Source organism: Ranitomeya variabilis, chromosome 7 (assembly GCF_051348905.1).
Source record: "Ranitomeya variabilis isolate aRanVar5 chromosome 7, aRanVar5.hap1, whole genome shotgun sequence".
Lineage (NCBI taxonomy): Eukaryota > Metazoa > Chordata > Amphibia > Anura > Dendrobatidae > Ranitomeya > Ranitomeya variabilis.
The window spans coordinates 22,973,010-22,997,493 of NC_135238.1; the positions used below are offsets into that span (position 1 = coordinate 22,973,010).

At 46.0% G+C, this 24,484-nt stretch overlaps 1 protein-coding gene across 3 annotated transcripts in view; it reads right to left on the reverse strand.

Moving 5' to 3' along the window:
- Nucleotides 1-24,484, reverse strand: part of ARHGAP17 (Rho GTPase activating protein 17) — a 60,977-nt gene that overhangs the window by 21,931 nt on the left and 14,562 nt on the right. For all 3 annotated transcript variants that reach the window (XM_077274496.1, XM_077274498.1, XM_077274497.1), the window contains exon 2: nt 771-810. In XM_077274496.1, the coding sequence (XP_077130611.1) occupies nt 771-810 (40 nt within the window). The remainder of the gene's footprint in view (nt 1-770; nt 811-24,484) is intronic.

Consider the following 24,484-nt stretch of genomic DNA (forward strand, 5'->3'; position numbering starts at 1 on the left):
TTAAAAAGGGACGAAAATAAAACGCACGATGGAATTTTACAATACTTCTTTTTCAAGGTTCCTCTGTTGATGTGCACTCCAGTCTTTGAAAAAAAAAAAAAAAACATTGGGGGGAAAAAAAACATCTGGGCGACTTCTATTGAAATCAGATTGTTAAGGCTAGCATAAAGATCTACCCAAAAATCTGAGAAAAGCAGGTTGTAAACAATAGTGACCGCCGCCAAACCGTGCCGATGATTCAGCCGGGACAGCCCCACACCCTGCCCGCTGCGTGAATTGTAGGGAAGCCAGACGATTGTTCTTCTCTCCCTGCTCCTGTTTGTCACCAGTCTGGAAAGAGTTCAGTAAAAAAGCTGCCCAAAAACAACACAAAAACAAAGCCGGGGGCCAAAATAAAAATTGGACATAAGTTGCAAAAAAAAAAAAAACGGCTATAAGACTACAGGTAGCAGCTAAGACGTGACCTTTCTTGACAAAACAGAATTTTTGGGACCCAGTTTGATCAAATATTAATTATGTCCACAAAAAAAAATAAAAAATGCTGTTATGAAAATCTCCAGCAGGTGACATTGGCGCCTCTCCCTGTCCGTACGGGTGCGGTAATGCAGGGTGTAACCAGCTGACGGCATTATACACTGCAGGTAAGGGGAGCGCAGCTGTTCTTCTGGAAAGGGAGGAATTGGGAGGTTTTTCTTGCACCTTGGTAAACACACAGGTAAAGGCTGAGGTGCGGACAGTGTGCGAATGTCATTCTACGTCAGGTTACTTACAGTGAGGAGGTCATCGCTTAAAACTTCTGTTTTTTCCGCTCTGAAAAAAAAAAAAAAAACATGTTAGTGTAAGCAGAAAATAAAGAAAGTGACTTCCAAACAGAGCGGAGGTCGGGGGCCGTATGACGCCACATACAGTATAAATGTTTACACTACGAGACTAACAAAGCGCCTCTGGGTCGCAATTGGTGTAAACACCCACAGCGATCGCGTGTACAGCCCGGACCTCGACGTTTATACAAAGCCGAAAACTACTAACGGGTCACGTGAATAGCGTTCAAGTGGCCGGACCTGGCATAAGAACTCCAAAAGTAGCACACTTTTGGAGCATCTTCAATTGCGCAAAAGTTGTAATATTTTAAAAACTGAAGAAAACGCCTTATCAGCGGCTTAACTTCCTATTTCAGGAAATGCACATGAACATTAGCAGCAATGAACAGACTCCGCCTCCAACTTTTACACTGAAGCATCTAATGAGCGTGTGTATTGTGAAGGGAGTGGGAGCCGCCACTGCAAAAAAAATTTTATTAAGCACACAACACGAAAAGCAGATTTAATTAACAGGTCATTTTCTGAAAGATGGCTTTCTTTTAAGAAAAAAGAGGTGTTTGAGAAACATGGGAGGTAAACTGGCTGCAGATTGGTAGAGGGACGAATAGTCGGGCACAAACGTAAGCCATTAATAAGTAATTAATTTACTCTCACTCTAAACTTATTTCACAGCTCCTTTTGGCAATGTATAACCCCACCCTCACTGGTGCTCCCCGTCACCCCCCCAATTAATTAGTATGGGGTATGTATTGGTTAAATGCTAATTACCAAACATGCCATCATCACTGATATACCGGCTGAGTAGAGCGCACAGACTCACTTGTGATCTGGTTTTTTTGCCAATCCTTCACCTATAGAAACCACGGGGGGCAATTCCAGTAATAAGACCACATAATGCAACTGCTATTTATGCAATTTCCTCTTTTAACGCACCTTCATTCTTTACCTTCAAAATCCTCATAGATCACAAAAAATGAAAATATGTGAAATGTTTGCCCGTTGGGCATGTAATAACCGGCATTTCCAGTTCAGTGGTCTCGCAGCAGCAGGGGTGCTCGGCCCGACCCTTCCCTGGTGCGTACATTTTGCACAGGTATAGGGTTTCAGCAGTGTATTTATAATGTATGAACACAAGGAAGGGCTTCTGGTGACCGCCTCAGGGGCGACCGCCTCAGGGGCGACCGCCTCAGGGGCGACCGCCTCAGGGGCGACCGCCTCAGGGGCGACCGCCTCAGGGGCGACCGCCTCAGGGGCGACCGCCTCAGGGGCGACCGCCTCAGGGGCGACCGCCTCAGGGGCGACCGGGCCCAGGGGCGACAGGGCCCAGGGGCGACAGGGCCCAGGGGCGACAGGGCCCAGGGGCGACAGGGCCCAGGGGCGACAGGGCCCAGGGGCGACAGGGCCCAGGGGCGACCCAAGAGCGGAGGACACAATGGAGGACTCTGCGGCATGTACCGGAGTCTGGGACGAGTCCAGGCCTCATCCTTCATAGTAAACACACAGAATGAAGGACAGACACATGGGGTCTCTTACAAACTATCTTATATTTACCCCATTTGAGCATGAGAGCTCAATGATTGGCTGCAGCGCTGCCGATGTAACGTCAGCACTGCAGACAGTAACAGACATTGGTAGCAGTGGTGTAGACTCCATGCCGGACCTGGGGAGGGCGAGAAAAGCACATGTTTTTACAAGTTACGGGTAAAAAGGGGGGGGTTCTAAAACCGCCAAACCCCTTTAAAGTCCCCAAAGTTTAAACCTTATGTATAACGGGCCCGCTGCACATTTGCGCTCATTTTTGGGTTGTGTTTATTGGCCGATGTGGATTATGTATGTCTCTGCTGTATGAAGCTTCGCCTCTTTCCTTACTACAAGTGAAGCAGCGGCTCCCCCCTCCCCCCACACGACATGACTCAGTAGTAAAACATTTCTCCGTCCTCCACCCGACTCATTCTGGAAAACCTGCAACATGTTCCAGGTCTGGGATCTGCTGTGGAAACCATCGGCGTCCTGTGACCGGATCACCACGGATCAGAGTAGAACGCGCAGAGATCCAAACTTTGCATCTAGAACGGAAACTTTTGAAACTTTTTTTTTTGATAGATTTTGGGCCTTCGTTCCTCAAGCAATTTTCTTGCATGAATATGCTTGAAAACTTGCAAAATTGCTTAACTCGTAAATTTCCAACTTTTAGCTTATTTTTTTTATAAATGGGAGTAAAATGGACAAAGGGAGCGCAGCAGTCACCATAATTACTGCCACAGAAGTGGGGGAAAACTACGACCCCAAATATCAAATATGGACGTGCACACCGCACACCCAGTAATTAATTTTGTGTGTTCTACTTAAGCCCACTCTGAATTGATACTGATGGGCAAATCTGTTTAAAGGGAACCTGCCAGCTGGCACGTGCGGCCCATGGATCGTAAATGACAGATTTAAAGGGACAGTGACAACAACAACAAAAAAAAGCACCCTACGCACTTAAAGCTTTATGCCTGTTACTATATCATGGTAGAAATACCCAGAGCGGATTGGTCACATTGAAGAGATCTATAATAATCAGAGTCCGGCTCTGGGAAAAATCCTTAAAAAAAAAAAAAAAAAAGGTCCGCCTCTACAAAAAGACTTAACAGTAATGAAAATCTCTGTGTCCTACTGAACTTTGCACCAAACAAGGCTTCAATCTCTCACCAAGGAGGCTCAGCTATAAAGTTTTATAACTGGTGAACTCGCCCCTAGTTAACTCCCGCGTAGAATGTCCTTGTATATCAGGACAGAAAAAAAAGTACTGGTTCTTGGGGGGAGAGAGGAGAACCTGAGCAGATCCTTCTCCATCCCTGGCAGCAAAGAAAGACTAGGGTGCCACGTGTGTCAGACATTTGTCTCGACTCCATCACAGTGGGCCATTTGAAAGAGGCGAATCTCCTTTTTATCACGTCGCGGTCACTCTTGATTACGGCGATCAAAGATTAACCCATCTGTGAAATATTCAATCCAACACAGAGCAAGAGATCGACGAGCCGCTGACACCCCCATAAGTATGTGGCGCTGGAGAATAAGACCCCTTCAAGGATTAATCCCTAACAAATCACCAACTACCCATAGGATAGGTGATAGTTTGCGGATTTCGGGGGCTTTGACTGTGGCTTTCCAGAATGGGGCGTGAAGCGGAGGCCTCCGCACAGCGATCACGCCGACAAATTACAGTCTACACACAAAGTATTATTTACTGCCAAGCAGATGACACCTGACCGTCACCGTGACCTCGGAAACTTTCACCAAGAGATAAATTCCTTATAGTTTACAGGATGAGATAAAGAAACATTTTACTATAAAAGTTTTACTATAAAGAGCTCAAAATAACCAAGAACCGAAAGCAAGAACTGGAGGCAAAAAGCAGCAATGGTATAGAAAGGGCACAGCCAGAGAAAGTAGCGACATGCAGAAAACGGGCACTAGGGGCGAAGAACGGCAATGGGAAAAAGAAACAGCCAGAGAAAGTGACTACATGCAGAAAACGGGCACTAGGGGAGAAGAACGGCAATGGGAAAAAGAAAAAAAGCCAGAGAAAGTAGCGACATGCAGAAAACAGGCACTAGGGGCGAAGAACGGCAATGGGAAAAAGAAAGCCAAAGAAAGTAACTACAAGAGGAAAACGGGCACTAGGGGCGAAGAACAGCAATGGTAAAAAGAAACAGCCAAAGAAAGTAACTACATGCAGAAAACGGGCACTAGGGGCGAAGAACGGCAATGGTAAAAAGAAACAGCCAAAGAAAGTAACTACATGCAGAAAACGGGCACTAGGGGCGAAGAACGGCAATGGTAAAAAGAAACAGCCAGAGAAAGTAACTACATGCAGAAAACGGGCACTAGGGGCGAAGAACGGCAATGGTAAAAAGAAACAGCCAGAGAAAGTAACTACATGCAGAAAACGGGCACTAGGGGCGAAGAACAGCAATGGTAAAAAGAAACAGCCAGAGAAAGTAACTACAAGCAGAAAACGGGCACTAGGGGCGAAGAACGGCAATGGTAAAAAGAAACAGCCAGAGAAAGTAGCGACATGCAGAAAACGGGCACTAGGGGCGAAGAACGGCAATGGTAAAAAGAAACAGCCAAAGAAAGTAACTACATGCAGAAAACGGGCACTAGGGGCGAAGAACGGCAATGGTAAAAAGAAACAGCCAGAGAAAGTAGCGACATGCAGAAAACGGGCACTAGGGGCGAAGAACGGCAATGGTAAAAAGAAACAGCCAAAGAAAGTAACTACATGCAGAAAACGGGCACTAGGGGCGAAGAACGGCAATGGTAAAAAGAAACAGCCAAAGAAAGTAACTACAAGAGGAAAACGGGCACTAGGGGCGAAGAACAGCAATGGTAAAAAGAAACAGCCAAAGAAAGTAACTACATGCAGAAAACGGGCACTAGGGGCGAAGAACGGCAATGGTAAAAAGAAACAGCCAGAGAAAGTAACTACATGCAGAAAACGGGCACTAGGGGCGAAGAACGGCAATGGTAAAAAGAAACAGCCAGAGAAAGTAACTACATGCAGAAAACGGGCACTAGGGGCGAAGAACAGCAATGGTAAAAAGAAACAGCCAGAGAAAGTAACTACAAGCAGAAAACGGGCACTAGGGGCGAAGAACGGCAATGGTAAAAAGAAACAGCCAGAGAAAGTAGCGACATGCAGAAAACGGGCACTAGGGGCGAAGAACGGCAATGGTAAAAAGAAACAGCCAAAGAAAGTAACTACATGCAGAAAACGGGCACTAGGGGCGAAGAACGGCAATGGTAAAAAGAAACAGCCAGAGAAAGTAGCGACATGCAGAAAACGGGCACTAGGGGCGAAGAACGGCAATGGTAAAAAGAAACAGCCAGAGAAAGTAGCGACATGCAGAAAACGGGCACTAGGGGCGAAGAACGGCAATGGTAAAAAGAAACAGCCAGAGAAAGTAACTACATGCAGAAAACGGGCACTAGGGGCGAAGAACAGCAATGGTAAAAAGAAACAGCCAAAGAAAGTAACTACATGCAGAAAACGGGCACTAGGGGCGAAGAACGGCAATGGTAAAAAGAAACAGCCAGAGAAAGTAGCGACATGCAGAAAACGGGCACTAGGGGCAAAGAACGGCAATGGTAAAAAGAAACAGCCAAAGAAAGTAACTACAAGCAGAAAACGGGCACTAGGGGCGAAGAACGGCAATGGTAAAAAGAAACAGCCAGAGAAAGTAACTACAAGAGGAAAATGGGCACTAGGGGCGAAGAACGGCAATGGTAATAAGAAACAGCCAGAGAAAGTAAATACAAGCAGAAAACGGGCACTAGGGGCGAAGAACGGCAATGGTAAAAAGAAACAGCCAAAGAAAGCAACTACAAGCAGAAAACGGGCACTAGGGGCGAAGAACGGCAATGGTAAAAAGAAACAGCCAGAGAAATTAACTACAAGCAGAAAATGGGCACTAGGGGCGAAGAACGGCAATGGTAAAAAGAAACAGCCAGAGAAAGTAGCGACATGCAGAAAACGGGCACTAGGGGCGAAGAACGGCAATGGTAAAAAGAAACAGCCAAAGAAAGTAACTACATGCAGAAAACGGGCACTAGGGGCGAAGAACGGCAATGGTAAAAAGAAACAGCCAAAGAAAGTAACTACAAGAGGAAAACGGGCACTAGGGGCGAAGAACAGCAATGGTAAAAAGAAACAGCCAAAGAAAGTAACTACATGCAGAAAACGGGCACTAGGGGCGAAGAACGGCAATGGTAAAAAGAAACAGCCAGAGAAAGTAACTACATGCAGAAAACGGGCACTAGGGGCGAAGACCGGCAATGGTAAAAAGAAACAGCCAGAGAAAGTAACTACATGCAGAAAACGGGCACTAGGGGCGAAGAACAGCAATGGTAAAAAGAAACAGCCAGAGAAAGTAACTACAAGCAGAAAACGGGCACTAGGGGCGAAGAACGGCAATGGTAAAAAGAAACAGCCAGAGAAAGTAGCGACATGCAGAAAACGGGCACTAGGGGCGAAGAACGGCAATGGTAAAAAGAAACAGCCAAAGAAAGTAACTACATGCAGAAAACGGGCACTAGGGGCGAAGAACGGCAATGGTAAAAAGAAACAGCCAGAGAAAGTAGCGACATGCAGAAAACGGGCACTAGGGGCGAAGAACGGCAATGGTAAAAAGAAACAGCCAGAGAAAGTAGCGACATGCAGAAAACGGGCACTAGGGGCGAAGAACGGCAATGGTAAAAAGAAACAGCCAGAGAAAGTAACTACATGCAGAAAACGGGCACTAGGGGCGAAGAACAGCAATGGTAAAAAGAAACAGCCAAAGAAAGTAACTACATGCAGAAAACGGGCACTAGGGGCGAAGAACGGCAATGGTAAAAAGAAACAGCCAGAGAAAGTAGCGACATGCAGAAAACGGGCACTAGGGGCAAAGAACGGCAATGGTAAAAAGAAACAGCCAAAGAAAGTAACTACAAGCAGAAAACGGGCACTAGGGGCGAAGAACGGCAATGGTAAAAAGAAACAGCCAGAGAAAGTAACTACAAGAGGAAAATGGGCACTAGGGGCGAAGAACGGCAATGGTAATAAGAAACAGCCAGAGAAAGTAAATACAAGCAGAAAACGGGCACTAGGGGCGAAGAACGGCAATAGTAAAAAGAAACAGCCAAAGAAAGCAACTACAAGCAGAAAACGGGCACTAGGGGCGAAGAACGGCAATGGTAAAAAGAAACAGCCAGAGAAAGTAACTACAAGCAGAAAATGGGCACTAGGGGCGAAGAACGGCAATGGCAAAAAGGCACAGCCAAAGAAAGCAACTACAAGCAGAAAACGGGCACATGGGGTGAAGAACGTCAATGGTAAAAAGAAAGCCAAAGAAAGTAACTACATGCAGAAAACGGGCACTAGGGGAGAAGAACGGCAATGGTAAAAAGAAACAACCAGGGAAAGTAATCTCGTGCCAAAAACAGGCACTAGGGGCGAAGAACAGCAATGGTAAAAGAAGGGCACTGCCCAAGAGAGTAACTATGGGGAGACCAAGGCCTAGGGGCGATGAGCACCAATGGGGCACAGCCAGGGAAAGTGACTAAGAACAGCAGGTAGGGGTGTGAGGACAAACAGCAGCAATCATATAAAAGGGGCAATTACTCTCCAAAGAAAATCGGACCAGGGATAGAGGGTGAAGAGCACCAACGACAAAACAAAGGGCACTGCCAACAGTGGAGAAAGGGAAGGAAATATGTAATAAGAGAAGCCCCTTTAACAAAGTCCAGATCCTTACAATTAATAACATGACGTCGAAAACTGACACCCAGTGCATAGACTAATGTCAGCTGAACCCACTGATATCGGTGAGTTCGGACGATGATCTCATGTGCACGGTGGCGCCATTCCAGCTGTATTGTAGTGGGACCAAGGCCGGAATACAGGACTGTCTCGCTCAAAGTTCTATACTACTTCTCTGCATTTCTGCCATTCCTCACATGCCGTGTCCCGACCTCCTCTCCATTTTCTGCACACAGAACCCGAACTTTAGATAGGAAACGGACGCCGACATGGCGGTGACCTTGGCTGTTTCCCGAGGACAGAAGGGCGCTGGGAACTGATCTGAGCTCATCAAAGACGCAAAGACCAAATCTCCCGGGATCTTTCTTACCATTTAAGGCTGTCACCACAGGGTCGCTCAAAGTGGAAGAAACATTAAAAAAGCAAAAAAAAAACAAAAAAAAATCTATTAAACAAGAAAGAAGTGGTGGGAAAAGGTAAAAATCAACATCATATGTCTCCCAGTCTCTCCAGCAAAAAAATTCCAGAACAGCCGCAGTCACGTTGTTGTACTTTTCACTTCCTGTTTAGAGTCAAACAAAAGTTCTGTTCCCGTGCAAAGGACATGTCAAAACCTCCACGATGGAGGCCGCGTCCCGGACACTTACTGGAAATAACAGTGCGAGACAAGAAAAAAAAAATTAGAGGAAGTGGACCGCTTTCCCTTCCCTTGTCTGGAAGTCAACCCACTTCACAGCTCTCCGAAAGACTTGGGCAGAGGTCATGTGACTAGGTAACATTTTTATCATGTACCAATTATTAAAAAAAAAAATACTCCCTCCCCTTTTCATTAGGGCTTCTGAATGTCTGATCACTTCATACAAAGTCATACCTGATTGTTTTGTTCCCCCCGCCAGAGATAAGTTGCCGCCAGAGGTGCGTGCCAGAAGCTTACTCCTTGAATGTGGATGAGGTGGATCAGAAAGTGCCTTTACTCAAAGACTTTTGGAAAACTTTATAAAACAAAAAACTAAAAATGTATGTATTTATGGCCTGAAAAGACAAAGCAGCAAAAAAAAAAAAAAAAAAAGGGGGGGGGGGGGGGGATGTGCCGCAACCTTACAGAAAAGGGAAAATTCGGCAGATGACTGTTTTCGATTGTGTCTCGGATGTCCCGAGATTCCTTCCCATGATATAAATCACATAATCCACTTACCACTTCTTAATTTGACAAGGAATCATTTGAGCAGCGGCGGAGCTGTAATCTCTGCTCATTAATCGCTGTAAATATACCCAAACCATGAAGGGAAAAGAAACTGAAAAAGTAGCAGAGAAAAAAGGGCTCAACAAAAATAATAAAACTCCCCAATAATGAGGCGGCGCCTGTAAAAAGCTAACTCAAAAAGCTGCAAAAAATAAAAATAAAAAATAAAAAAAAAATTGCCATACCTGACTACGACTACGGTGGAAAATTGCACAGAGGTTTTGTTTTCCTATTCTAGTGGTTGCCAATTGTGAACCCTCATTACAGAGGGGGTATTTTGGGTATTTCTCATGTTATGCACAAGTAAAAAAAAAAGTTCTTAATCCTTCAGTATATAACATATAAGATCCCTACAAAATGGAAGGAAACATTTTCTCCAACTTTATGGAAATCCCGTAAAATCAGGTTCCTTTTTCCAAGGACAGAGAATTGCTGCACAATTGATATATCCAAATTGAGTTTTTCAGTTTTTAGCGTTCTTAAAAAAGGACAAAGGAGGCGTCCGACTGGGTCTAATTGAATAGAATTCAATTGATATCACATATTAACGAGTGGCGGAAACAGCCCGGATGGTCAGCGCCGGGGGAAAGGATTACAACAGTGTGTTGGGGCCTAAGCGACCAACACAGATCCGGTGCTGATCTACAGACCTGGCTTACTTTCACAGCTGTTTTTTGTTACAATGCATCAGACATGGGCTGAGGCACTAAGCATTTTACACTGACACATGATCACCTGGAATATAACAAGGTTTCTATTGCCTGACAGCAAGCAGAAACCCAGGATATGACGGAGACTTGTGGTGTTGGTTATACGGCGATTACGCTTTTATTCTATATGACTATGTTCTCGCTACTCAGCAATTGTTTAATGGTGACCGCTTCATGCAGACAGACCTGAAAATTAACTCCTTAAAGGGGACTTGTCACTTGCCATAAATATGTACATTTTATTACCCCATGTAAATGCCGCTGTTCTCCTGAATCCGGCGATGTTTTTATTTTGTTCCTGCTCCTCTCCGTTCCTGAGATATGGCCCTATCTTACCTGTATGTAAAATTAGTCTTTTTTTACAACTGGGTGTGGTGCTCAACTCTTCGGGGGAAGTCTTTAAGACCACGCCCATCTGACTAACAAGGCTAGAATTATACACCGGTAAAATTAAAGTGCCGTATCTCAGGGACGGAGAGGCGCAGGAACAAAAGGAAAACATCGCCGGATTCAGGAGAACAGCGGCATTTACACCAGGTTAAAAAAAATCTTTACCAATTCATCTTTTTATGAAGGTTATTAAAAGACCTTATTGCACAGCACTGCATAGGAATCCTGTGCTGCCCATCTGTTTAATGGAAGCAAAGGCCGGGTCAAGACTTGACTGTGGCACATTGATGGGGGGCTGCCAAAATACTTGAGACAAAAGCAAAAAAACACCAGTGTGTAATGAGGGTCCAAAAAGGCTTGTACTTACAGAGAACCCATCAGAATTTACAGTGACTGAATGGTGCGGAGGGGGTAAATGCTCAACTTCTATGGGGTCCCGATTTTGGGCTCGCTGGGGATCCCAGGGGTCAGGTGTCCACGGATGAATATGTTATCCTCTACCCTACTATATATATTCTGCTGCCATACTGCACAGGACACAGAATGACAGGAATGTGCTCGGTAGGACACTGCGTCCTACCGGTCGCAGCAGAACATGGTGACAGCCATAACATGCGGAGGAATGCAGCATACCCCGCTAATGCAAACTGCACGTGGCAGAGCGGAAAATACCCCAACTATGCAAATAAGGGAAGACAGAACCAACACAAGAACGGAGAGACTAAAGGAACGTTAAAAATAAAAATCTGCACAAGTAAGTGATATCACTTCTCCTTTCCCGAACATTAAAGGGGAAGAGGCGACAGAGCGGCGGCATGTTCACATCGTGGCAGACACCAGCGTGGCAATAGCGGCTGTCCTCCGTCAGCGAACAGATGGGTGTGCACCATAGATTGGGGGGGTCACATGGAAATAGGGGTCCGGACCAAGATCAGGGGCTGTCAAATGCCAATTCTGATTATCAGAGAGGTGCGGAAAGAAAAAGATAATGCCGACCTGCAGTGCGAATAATACCGCCATACAGTGATCAACAGGATCTCCCCTTTACCCCGTCACCCACTGTAGATTTATCTCGCCAGTGCGAGTAATGAATGAACTACGACCTTCGATCAGGATCTCAGCCCCGCGATGAGGAATGTTGGCGCGAGGTGGACAATTCTCAGCGATGCCAGGAGAAAGTCGCACACGTATGTAGCAGAGCCGGCGGCGCCATGTCTTCTGAGCACCATACGTCATGTTTGCCTGCAGCCCCATCACTGATCACGCACAATGACACACTCGGCTCTGCTACCTCTGTGTGTGCACGGCTCAGACAGGTGATATCACCCCAGCCCGGGCATGCAGGGACCTGTAGTACCACAACAGCTGATGGGTGCAGCATTCTCAGACCCATCAAATATTTTGGGGTCAGACTGTTGGCGCCAAGTTAAGCACCGAGCATTATTTAATAGTGGGTATTCTGCAACAGTATGGGTGTCTTTTTCTGACACCGGGGACTCAGGAATATTTATTCATTTATTTTTTTCCTGGCATTTTCCAAGCTTGACCATTTTTCTTTTTTTGCTAGTCATTTCCTTTTTTCGCTTAATTTTTTTTGTTTTTTGTAATTTTTGGCTTGCACAATTTTTTTTTTTTTTTTATTAGCGATTTTTCCAGTGCCCCAAAAAGAAAAAAAAAATGATAAATGCGCAGCGTGAACATGGTGTAACAACCAAGAAGCGACTCCTGCTACACGCAGACAATCAGCACCTGCAGCTGCTTCGTGCACCAGTTTATACTGTGGGTTTTGGTTTTTTTTCTTTTGTTTCCTGCTTGAAACTTATTTTGTGTCGTGGCTTCTTTTTCACACTTGGGTTTTCTTCGCTTATAAAAGGGATGTGAGAAAAGCTTTTTTTTTTTTTTTTTAAGAGTTCCTGTGATCGGACTGGGAAACTTTGGTGAAACATGAGTGATGACATAGGCAGAACTCCATTTTCAGTATACAAATTCAGATCCGATCTTGGGCCACATGGTGGATGGTTTTGCAAATCTTTTTACAAAAGTTTGAGCCCATATCGTTATTCAAGTTGCCTTTCTTTCTCACTTTGCTCCTACCATCACCATAGACTTCAATAAGCAGCTGTAAGCTGATCCATCAGTGACCTCTCAGTTCCTCTTGTTTCTCCCAAAATACATCTATTTCAGAGTTAATGGTGAGCGTCTGCTTACAGGAGAAGTGTCTCATAAGCGGAGAAATAATCAGATATTTTACTAAGTTTCTTACATTCACGCTTATGTCAACGACCATTTAATTTCCATTTAGAAACCCACCCAATTATTAAAGAGTTTAAGCCATTCTTCCTATACTGGTATTCTCTGATAGAGCTGGTAAAAACAAGCAAGTTTGCAATTTACAGCTTATTAAAATTTGCAGTCATTCTTGAGATATTAACACTTTTTCTTTCGTCTACCGCTCGTTGCCTAGCAGCGGTGGTCGGTCTCCAAGACAACGAGCTGTAAACAAAAAAGAAAAGCGCTCATATCTCAAAAACGACTGAAAATTTTAATGCGGAATAAATTACAAAAATGTTCGATTTTACCGGCGCTATCCAACAATACCCATTTAGGAAATAGGAAAATAATCCCTTTAAGTCAATCATTACAATTCATAAAAGTTTATTTAAAAAAATGGCTCCCTTATATAAACCGTAGTCAGGTCGTTGACAAGGAAACTCATGATCTCACTTGTTATTTCCTCTGGGCACATGGAAATGTCCTGTAGGCGGTGAGTAAACGCTCCCAGCCTGGTAGAGGTTAACAGGACAGGAGTTGTAATGTTTTTGTTTGGAGGAACCGGTGTTAGGAGGCACACCCGAGTCCGCGTACGTAATGTGCTGCCATTCGGGCTCTGAGCCATTATTCCTATGATCGGGCCTGGAGGGACCGGCTAAATATAGCGGGTGGTTTCTACCCAGGCCGGCAATGAGGAGTCATTATTCACAGGCCGCACTCTGCAGCAAGATCCCGGCCGCTCTGTCAATACTTACATACATCAGACAGAAAGGAAAAGCATCGGCGGCCCTGTGCCAAGAGAGGTGGGAACCCAAACACCGCCAGTCAATTCTTCCAGGTCACAGAGAAAAGACCTGACAGTAACTAAATAAACCGTCACCAGGAAACACAGAATCCCCATTACATCAGCCGGCAAGTATCCCAGGACCGCGGCCTCTCCTTACAGGAATCGCCGAGACTCAGCAATGAATAGAGGAAAATATATAGGATTTATTCCAAAAACAGCGCCACACCTGTTCACAGGAAACGTGCGGTACTGCAACCCAATCCTATTAACTACAATGGAGCCTATAAACAGGTGTGTGGAAGAAAGCAGCCATCCGAACATGTCCAGTGCTGGCTACTATGACCAGCGAGGTGCGAAAGGAACGGCCAGTGCAGTAACCAAGGGTCACACAACACAAGGAAAGGCTCCGATTAATCATTAACTCTCCTTCAAGTGACCCAGAATAGGAGGCGGCGACACAAGCTAAGAGCAAGAGTACATAGTGACTAGCAGCAGAATAGTGAGCGCAGCTCTGGGGTATAATACAGGATGTAACTCGGGATCAGTAATGTAATGTTTGTACACAGTGACTGCACCAGCAGAATAGTGAGTGCAGCTCTGGGGTATAATACAGGATGTAACTCAGGATCAGTAATGTATGTACACAGTGACTGCACCAGCAGAATAGTGAGTGCAGCTCTGGGGTATAATACAGGATGTAACTCGGGATCAGTAATGTAATGTTTGTACACAGTGACTGCACCAGCAGAATAGTGAGTGCAGCTCTGGGGTATAATACAGGATGTAACTCAGGATCAGTAATGTATGTACACAGTGACTAGCAGCAGAATAGTGAGCGCAGCTCTGGGGTATAATACAGGATGTAACTCAGGATCAGTATAATGTACACAGTGACTGCACCAGCAGAATAGTGAGTGCAGCTCTGGGGTATAATACAGGATGTAACTCAGGATCAGTAATGTAATGTATGTACATAGTGACTGCACCAGCAGAATAGTGAGTGCAGCTCTGGGGTATAATACAGGAGGTAACTCAGGATCAGTAATGTAATGTATGTACACAGTGACTGCACCAGCAGAATAGTGAGTGCAGCTCTGGGGTATAATACAGGATGTAACTCAGGATCAGTAATGTAATGTATGTACACAGTGACTGCACCAGCAGAATAGTGAGTGCAGCTCTGGGGTATAATACAGGATGTAACTCAGGATCAATAATGTAATGTATGTACATAGTGACCAGCAGCAGAATAGTGAGTGCAGCTCTGGGGTATAATACAGGAGGTAACTCAGGATCAGTAATGTAATGTATGTACACAGTGACTGCACCAGCAGAATAGTGAGTGCAGCTCTGGGGTATAATACAGGAGGTAACTCAGGATCAGTAATGTAATTTATGTACACAGTGACTGCACCAGCAGAATAGTGAGTGCAGCTCTGGAGTATAATACAGGCTGTAACTCAGGATCAGTAATGTAATGTATGTGACTGCACCAGCAGAATAGTGAGTGCAGCTCTGGAGTAGTAGGTTTTATTCATTTACACACTGCTGTACTGTATGTGCAGAATGAAAACAAGCAGGAGACATCACAGAAGAGGGTGACAACCACTCCGCTCCCCATATTCCTGGAAGGCACCACAGATGAGCCATAGTGACAGGACACATGTACGGATGAGGTCGGGTACGAGGGGTTGGGCCTTTCTCTTGTACCCGCCGGCCATCATACATTTGCCTCCATCCTGCCTGTAGTGCAGCCGGACAGCAGAGGACCCTGCACTTTCCCTAGTGGCCCCCAGAGGACGAGGCATCACAGTAACGTCCATCTGAGGTTGTGGGTGATAACGTTTCCATCATTATGACAATCTGCTGCCAAACACAACCCCCCATCATCATTTCATCTTCCACATCGGCATCTCTCGTATTTCATGAGCCCTTTCCTCCTGTCGGCACCTCGTCTGTGCGGCCCCTGTAGATCCGCGCACCGAGCAGGAAATTGGCTTAATGGCTCCTAAATCGATTTATCCTACAAACGGCGATGGCGAGACGGACAGATATGGAGCGGTCATTGATCGCTGCGGTGGCCGCAGGGAACGCTCATTACACCCGTCATGTCTGGGATACAGGGGTTACGGGAAGGGAACTGACACCGCTGTCCAATGCTACACAATATTAGGGTTCTCCTCCGGGTCGCTGCCATATGTCCGTGCTCACATCGCAAAACTCAGTTCCTAGGTTACCGGCCATCACTGCAGTCTGTCAGAGGTGGCCGATTTCATATGCAAGGAGCGCACTGTCAATCATCTGCAGCATGCCGCCCCCACCCACACCAGTAAGCAGGAAGTCAGGAGGCAGAGGAGCGGTGCGCTCCAGAGAACACAATGAGAGAACCCCTTATAAAAGGGATATTCTGGCCTCACTCACTAATGTGCCGGGAGGTAATCTGGGACAGGCGACGCCATGTCTACCGATACCTGTGGCGACCAGTTATCTTGCACCCGTCCCTGCCATTAGAGCACAAAAGCCGCCGACCGTGCAAGTGTAGAAGACGAGACGTCAGCGGCATCACTCTCCTCCCATGTGGAAGTGAGCTGAGCTGGACTATCCCTTTAAGAGAAGTGAACGGTAATACTTCCTTATATAGTTAGTGAACTGAATTCTCACCATATAGTGAGCCAAGTTTAGGTACTGTAAGGACCCCTCCAACAGGAGTGCATGATGGGAGGAAGCTAGGACAGACAGCACTAGCCCTTTAATGCCAGTCATTGCATTTAAAGGGATTTTGTCCCAGTGACTCCAAAACCTCTCTCCCCAAACTACAAAAATGTGCGATTCCTAGGATGCAACTCTTCTCTCTGAACTCCCTGCTGGACCCCCGAGCACCAGGACCCCTCAAGCCCCGGAACCCCTAAGCCCAGAAGGAGTCCAGGATGCCTCATTAGCATACAAAGCATCTACCATTTGTAACATTACTAGAGGGGGAGACGAGTTCCAGGATTTTCATCCCCGGAGCCGGTTTCCTTCCAGATTATGTTCGTGCAGAGACGTTTCTCATGCTCACATTTTGTTTCTAAAGCCAATTTCTTAAAAATGAAAAACAAACTTGAAAATGACTCACGTGTAAGAGACGAGAAAACTTCTGGTAAAGCCGAGCAAATATAACCCTGTGCCAGTCCTGGCATGCTCGAGGCACACGGGTTATTGCAGGCATTTACAGGTATGCAAAATAGCATCAAGTGAGAGGATACAAAGATTGCATAGATAGCAGCAGCAGAATAGCGAGTGCGGCTCCGGAGCATACAGGATTAATAATGTATGTACAGCAGAATAGTGAGCGCAGCTCTGGAGTATAATACAGGATGTAACTCAGGATCAGTAATGTAATGTATGTACACAGTGACTGCACCAGCAGAATAGTGAGCGTAGCTCTGGAGTATAATACAGGATGTAACTCAGGATCAGTAATGTAATGTATGTACACAGTGACTACACCAGCAGAATAGTGAGTGCAGCTCTGGGGTATAATACAGGATGTAACTCAGGATCAGTAATGTAATGTATGTACACAGTGACTGCACCAGCAGAATAGTGAGTGCAGCTCTGGGGTATAATACAGGATGTAACTCAGGATCAGTAATGTAATGTATGTACACAGTGACTACACCAGCAGAATAGTGAGTGCAGCTCTGGGGTATAATACAGGATGTAACTCAGGATCAGTAATGTAATGTATGTACACAGTGACTGCACCAGCAGAATAGTGAGTGCAGCTCTGGGGTATAATACAGGATGTAACTCAGGATCAGTAATGTAATGTATGTACACAGTGACTGCACCAGCAGAATAGTGAGTGCAGCTCTGGAGTATAATACAGGATGTAACTCAGGATCAGTAATGTAATGTATGTACACAGTGACTGCACCAGCAGAATAGTGAGTGCAGTTCTGGAGTATAATACAGGATGTAACTCAGGATCAGTAATGTAATGTATGTACACAGTGACTGCACCAGCAGAATAGTGAGTGCAGCTCTGGGGTATAATACAGGATGTAACTCAGGATCAGTAATGTAATGTATGTACACAGTGACTGCACCAGCAGAATAGTGAGTGCAGCTCTGGGGTATAATACAGGATGTAACTCCGGATCAGTAATGTAATGTATGTACACAGTGACTGCACCAGCAGAATAGTGAGTGCAGTTCTGGAGTATAATACAGGATGTAACTCAGGATCAGTAAAGTATTTGCTATGTGACCCACACGTTTCTGTACTCCATGTCTAATCGGACCCTGCACCATTGTGCACACCGTGGCCCTCGGCTTTGACCCTTTGTGCTGGGATAAAACTAGAATTTAAGTTCCATTTTCCAGCTTATAACTTTGCCCTTTTCGGCTGCAGCCATTTCCTGATCTAGACAGAAGGAATTATTAAAAAGGGAAGCAGGATATTCCCGCACTGACTGTCCAAACAGAACCAGAGCAGATAAACACGAGACGCCCCGACAGGACTGGAGCTATTATTCCTGAACGCCAGAGACATCATCTACCACATTAATAATTCACGACTGTAGATTAAATACCTAATAGACTGCGGCACAATCATGTACGGGCCGCAGTGATGGAGGGCAATGAATATACTTATATACTACCAGACCAAACCATGGTCAGGCCTTCCTTCACCTCATTTCACATTATATGGAGCAAAATAATCCCTATAAGTTGAGAGTATTTGAACATCTATTAAATTACTTGTACTCCGGAGCTGCACTCACAATTCTGCTGATGGAGTTACTTTGTACAATGCCTGGTGTTAAGCTGCGTTTTCTCAGAATGCATCACTGCAGTACATGATCCTTAATATTCCGAGTCCCCGGGTCTCATCCCCTCCGGAGAGCGGCACTTCAGAGACGTAAAGTCACGTCGGACTAATCACAGTCATTGTGCGGCTTAACTGGAAATCTGATGATAATTACAGGAATCGTCAGGTTTTAATTGCTGTCATCGTCTGATGAGCTGCTCTGAACTCATCACTATAAAATCAATTAGCCATCAAATACACAACTCCAGGAACCGACCGGACTTGAGACACTTACAGAAAAACTAACCAAAAAGTTTGTTCCCAGCAACACATTCATAAGTACACCGGCCTCATGGGTTAAGTCCAACCCTCTCCTGTTCTTTCCGTTTCCCCAAATTATAAGGGCCGGAACCATTGAATGCAAAATTATGGGCCACATACAACCTGTGTCGAAGCTTTGGCATCATGGACCTCGAGGGTCCCAAAAGTCATTGGGTGGCTCGAGGATTAATAGGAAACACTATAGTATCTAGGGGGCATAAAGAAACTCTGAGATGTATCCTGCTCCTGGGTTGGGTCCAGCTCTGCATCTCCCAGATTATCCAAAATTTTAAGACAATGCTAAATAAAGGGCCACATACAACATGTGCCGGAGGTTCAGCATCATGGACCTCGAGGGTCCCACAAACATTATAGGAAACACAGTAGTTTCCCGGTGGCACAAAGAAACTCTGATGTATCAAGCTGTAACCAGCTGGGTATTATCTGGCGGCATTATACATTTTTTTTGTAAATATAACAGCTGAAAATGAAGAACGAGGAAATGAAAAAAAGATCAGATTGTGTAAACTTCCCTTTCGGGTTTCCTCAGCCCCTTTTATGACAGCTCAGACGCAGCAGACAGTTCCAAGATAGTCCTCAGTAATTCTGCCCCGGGGAGGAGGCGTGATGTAAGACTCCAGTAATTAAGTGACGACTTATTACTGACGGATCATTACATACAATAATAGATCAAGAGATGGCGGGGCAATAAATAGTCCTATGGGGTAAGTCCGGCCTCTGCGTCCTGGGCTTGGGGACACGGTCGACTGCTTTTCGATATTTTGGAAAGACGTTATCACCAATCCATTCCAGATAGTAAGGGATCGACCCTCCATGGCGCTGATGGAGAGGGAGCCGGGTTCAGGTCCGATGACTCCGAGGCCCATCGCCCTTCAACCCAGAATACCCCTTTTACAATATTTGTGGTGCAAAGGGGCAGAGCAGAGGGCTTTTCGTTCATCCTCTTTTCTTACAATATCGGGGCAGGATTTTTCTTAAAAAAACGGGAGGTGGAAGGAAAAAAAAAAATATAGAAAAACTGCCCCTTATGGATGTATAATATACACTTCCCTGGGGGTCCAGGGTGGTGCCGCCAGTTCCCTGCCTTCATATGAAGGTGTGTTCCGAATATTTCTACGGCAGCGCACGACTACGTCACATTAATATCCGGCATTCGGCTGACATAAGACGACCGAGCCCGGCCCGAGCCCCTGGACTTGTAATCCCCGAGGTGCTGACATTGCTGCCGCACTGAATAGTCGACACCAAGGTTTACTAGAGAGATGAAGAAAAAAAAAAAAGGGAAAGAAAAAAAGGGAAAGAAAAAAAGGGAAAGAAAAAAAGGGAAAGAAAAAAAGGGAAAGAAAAAAAGGGAAAGAAAAAAAGGGAAAGAAAAAAAGGGAAAGAAAAAAAGGGAAAGAAAAAAAGGGAAAGAAAAAAAGGGAAAGAAAAAAAGGGAAAGAAAAAAAGGGAAAGAAAAAAAGGGAAAGAAAAAAAGGGAAAGAAAAAAAGGGAAAGAAAAAAAGGGAAAGAAAAAAAGGGAAAGAAAAAAAGGGAAAGAAAAAAAGGGAAAGAAAAAAAGGGAAAGAAAAAAAGGGAAAGAAAAAAAGGGAAAGAAAAAAAGGGAAAGAAAAAAAGGGAAAGAAAAAAAGGGAAAGAAAAAAAGGGAAAGAAAAAAAGGGAAAGAAAAAAAGGGAAAGAAAAAAAGGGAAAGAAAAAAAGGGAAAGAAAAAAAGGGAAAGAAAAAAAGGGAAAGAAAAAAAGGGAAAGAAAAAAAGGGAAAGAAAAAAAGGGAAAGAAAAAAAGGGAAAGAAAAAAAGGGAAAGAAAAAAAGGGAAAGAAAAAAAGGGAAAGAAAAAAAGGGAAAGAAAAAAAGGGAAAGAAAAAAAGGGAAAGAAAAAAAGGGAAAGAAAAAAAGGGAAAGAAAAAAAGGGAAAGAAAAAAAGGGAAAGAAAAAAAGGGAAAGAAAAAAAGGGAAAGAAAAAAAGGGAAAGAAAAAAAGGGAAAGAAAAAAAGGGAAAGAAAAAAAGGGAAAGAAAAAAAGGGAAAGAAAAAAAGGGAAAGAAAAAAAGGGAAAGAAAAAAAGGGAAAGAAAAAAAGGGAAAGAAAAAAAGGGAAAGAAAAAAAGGGAAAGAAAAAAAGGGAAAGAAAAAAAGGGAAAGAAAAAAAGGGAAAGAAAAAAAGGGAAAGAAAAAAAGGGAAAGAAAAAAAGGGAAAGAAAAAAAGGGAAAGAAAAAAAGGGAAAGAAAAAAAGGGAAAGAAAAAAAGGGAAAGAAAAAAAGGGAAAGAAAAAAGGGAAAGAAAAAAAGGGAAAGAAAAAAAGGGAAAGAAAAAAAGGGAAAGAAAAAAAGGGAAAGAAAAAAAGGGAAAGAAAAAAAGGGAAAGAAAAAAAGGGAAAGAAAAAAAGGGAAAGAAAAAAAGGGAAAGAAAAAAAGGGAAAGAAAAAAAGGGAAAGAAAAAAAGGGAAAGAAAAAAAGGGAAAGAAAAAAGGGAAAGAAAAAAAGGGAAAGAAAAAAAGGGAAAGAAAAAAAGGGAAAGAAAAAAAGGGAAAGAATAAAAGGGAAAGAATAAAAGGGAAAGAATAAAAGGGAAAGAAAAAAAGGGAAAGAAAAAAAGGGAAAGAAAAAAAGGGAAAGAAAAAAAGGGAAAGAAAAAAAGGGAAAGAAAAAAAGGGAAAGAAAAAAAGGGAAGAAAAAAAGGAAAAAGAAAAAGGAAAGAAAAAAGGAAAGAAAAAAAGGAAAAAAAAGGAAAGAAAAAAGAAGGAAAAAAAGGTAAGGAAAGAAAATAGGTAAGGAAAGAGGAAAAAAAATGGAAGAAAAAGGAAAGAAAGAAAAAGAAGGAAAGAAAAAAAAAAAAAAAAAGAAGCCAGGATGGGAACATGGAAAATACATTAGGCGCAGTAAGGCCATAAAGCCTAATAAGGCCTCGCTCTTCTGCTGTGGATTTCCATAGGGAGAACTGGGGTTTCCAAGGACACGTGAGCAGGATACCGCCATATGGTTCACGTTATAGGCAGGGACCGTGGATTTCACAAAAAAAGGAAACGCGGCCGTGTAGTATTAATAGAGCAAAAGAGAAAAGTGTAATGTATATACTGTATATACAAGTGCAGGGGAAAGGAAAAGCTCTGGGATGAGAACCGCGTGCAGCACGACGGTGCAGACATTCCACATCTGCAGTGAATAAACGCCGGCAGCTCTCCAGCCAAACGCATCCAACGGTGACCAGTTTCCCGACAACTGCAACGTGTGCCGCTAGTTCCAGGCGTAAACCTCCGACGCGGTTAATGCAGCCTTAAGGGGGTCCTCCGCCGCCTTTTATTTCTGCATCGGGGGGTGTGGAGGTTGTTGTGTCGCTGCCAGCAGGTATCGTGAACCTACACATTCATTACGGGCTCAGACGAAGCTGCGCCACTCGGTGCTTGTTGAGGATAGCGGCGTACATGAAACGCGTCAGCGGAGCAACGTCATCAGCGCCTCCTAATGAATAATATAGAAGGATGATACCGGCTGGGGACGTAACGGCGTCGCTTGATGTGAAGGCGACAGGCAGAGGGAAAAAAACAGTAAGAGAGGTCATCCTGTTAAAGGCATTGTCTACAAGGTAAGATCCATTTAATGACCATTCTAGTAAAATAGAGTTCTAGAGCTGGATTTGGGCGTCACCGTTCCCAGCACCGGGAGGGTAGAGACATAGGTTGCCGGTGGTGCGGCCACATGTCAGTACCAGCTGACGCATTTCACACCTGCTTTCAGAGCCCCGCTGCAGCCAAGGAGAAACACTATAATACCGCCTCAGCCGCTCCCTGCAAGACACAGAACCGCTCTGCACCATTTCCCATTTCCTGTCTTCTGTGGGGGGGGGGGGGGAAGAGGTTTCTCGCAAATAAAAAAAAGAATGTGTCAGAAAAGGTATAAACTTTATTTCAGTAGAGACGGCTGGACTGGAAAGGAGCGGCAGGACACCGGCACAAGGTCGGCCAGTAGAAGACTTTCACAGGATTTATGACCCCCTTTTACCATAACAGTTACTTTTATGACCCATGAACACATGACGGGTTCACATGCTCCATCTGCAATCAATGTCTGCAGCCGGGACTATGTGTGATATGTCTGATGTGGGCAGAAAGGATAAGCAGCGTGGGGCACTACAAGCCTCAGCATACCTGCTATGAATGGCGATCAGGGCAGCAAGCGATGGAAGCTACACAGATGTGATGCGAGGGAACAATTTACGTTATTGGGGATGGAACTTCTGTTTTGCCCTGAAATCTCGGCTTGCTGGGCCACTGAACACTCTGGAGGCAGCAGAGCGCAGGAGGCGGGCAGAGCGCAGGAGGCGGGCAGAGCGCAGGAAGCGGGCAGAGCGCAGGAGGCGGGCAGAGCGCAGGAGGCGGGCAGAGCGCAGGAGGCGGGCAGAGCGCAGGAGGCTGGCAGAGACCAGGAGGCTGGCAGAGACCAGGAGGCGGGCAGAGACCAGGCGGCAGAGCGCAGGAGGCGGGCAGAGCGCAGGAGGCGGGCAGAGACCAGGCGGCGGGCAGAGCGCAGGAGGCGGGCAGAGACCAGGCGGCGGGCAGAGTGCAGGAGGAGGCAGAGACCAGGCGGCAGAGCGCAGGAGGCGGCAGAGACCAGGCGTCCAGTGCGCAGGAGGAGGCAGTGCGCAGGAGGAGGCAGAGCGCAGGAGGAGGCAGAGCGCAGGAGGAAGCAGAGCGCAGGAGGAGGCAGAGCGCAGGAGGAGGCAGAGCGCAGGAGGAGGCAGAGCGCAGGAGGAGGCAGAGACCAGGCGGCGGCAGAGCGCAGGAGGCGGGCAGAGCGCAGGAGGAGGCAGAGACCAGGAGGAGGCAGAGACCAGGAGGAGGCAGAGACCAGGAGGAGGCAGAGACCAGGAGGAGGCAGAGACCAAGAGGAGGCAGAGACCAAGAGGAGGCAGAGACCAGGAGGAGGCAGAGACCAGGCGGCCAGTGCGCAGGAGGCAGGCAGAGCGCAGGAGGCAGAGACCAGGAGGAGGCAGAGACCAGGAGGAGGCAGAGACCAGGAGGAGGCAGAGACCAGGAGGAGGCAGAGACCAGGAGGAGGCAGAGACCAGGAGGAGGCAGAGACCAGGAGGAGGCAGAGACCAGGAGGAGGCAGAGACCAGGAGGAGGCAGAGACCAGGAGGAGGCAGAGACCAGGAGGAGGCAGAGACCAGGAGGCAGCAGAGACCAGGCGGCCAGTGAGCAGGAGGCGGCAGAGACCAGGCGGCAGAGCGCAGGAGACGGGCAGGGTGCAGGAGGTGGGCAGAGCGCAGGAGGAGGCAGAGCGCAGGAGGTGGGCAGAGCGCAGGAGGTGGGCAGAGCGCAGGAGGTGGGCAGAGCGCAGGAGGTGGGCAGAGCGCAGGAGGTGGGCAGAGCGCAGGAGGTGGGCAGAGACCAGGCGGCCAGTGCGCAGGAGGCGGCAGAGACCAGGCGGCCAGTGCGCAGGAGGCGGGCAGAACGCAGGAGGCGGGCAGAGCGCAGGAGGCGGGCAGAGCGCAGGAGGCGGGCAGAGCGCAGGAGGCGGGCAGAGCGCAGGAGACATATCTGCCAATTGGGGTGTATCTGTCAACTTTTATCTTTAGTGTATAGGAGCCGTCAGGTCACATTTTCCAGCTCTGACACTCTCCCTAATAATGATGCTCGTTACTCATCGCGCCGTTGGTTCCTTTCTTTGTTGCTCAATCCCTAATTAAGAGAAAAAATGTGAAAAATGCAGTTTCTTGTTTTGTTTTTTTTTCTCCTATTTTCACAAGTCCGGGCCATAAATCACACTAAACAAGGTTAGGGAACTGCCTGCCTTTCCTTGAGTACAGCTTTATTTTCCTGACTTGCACACATTTTGCAG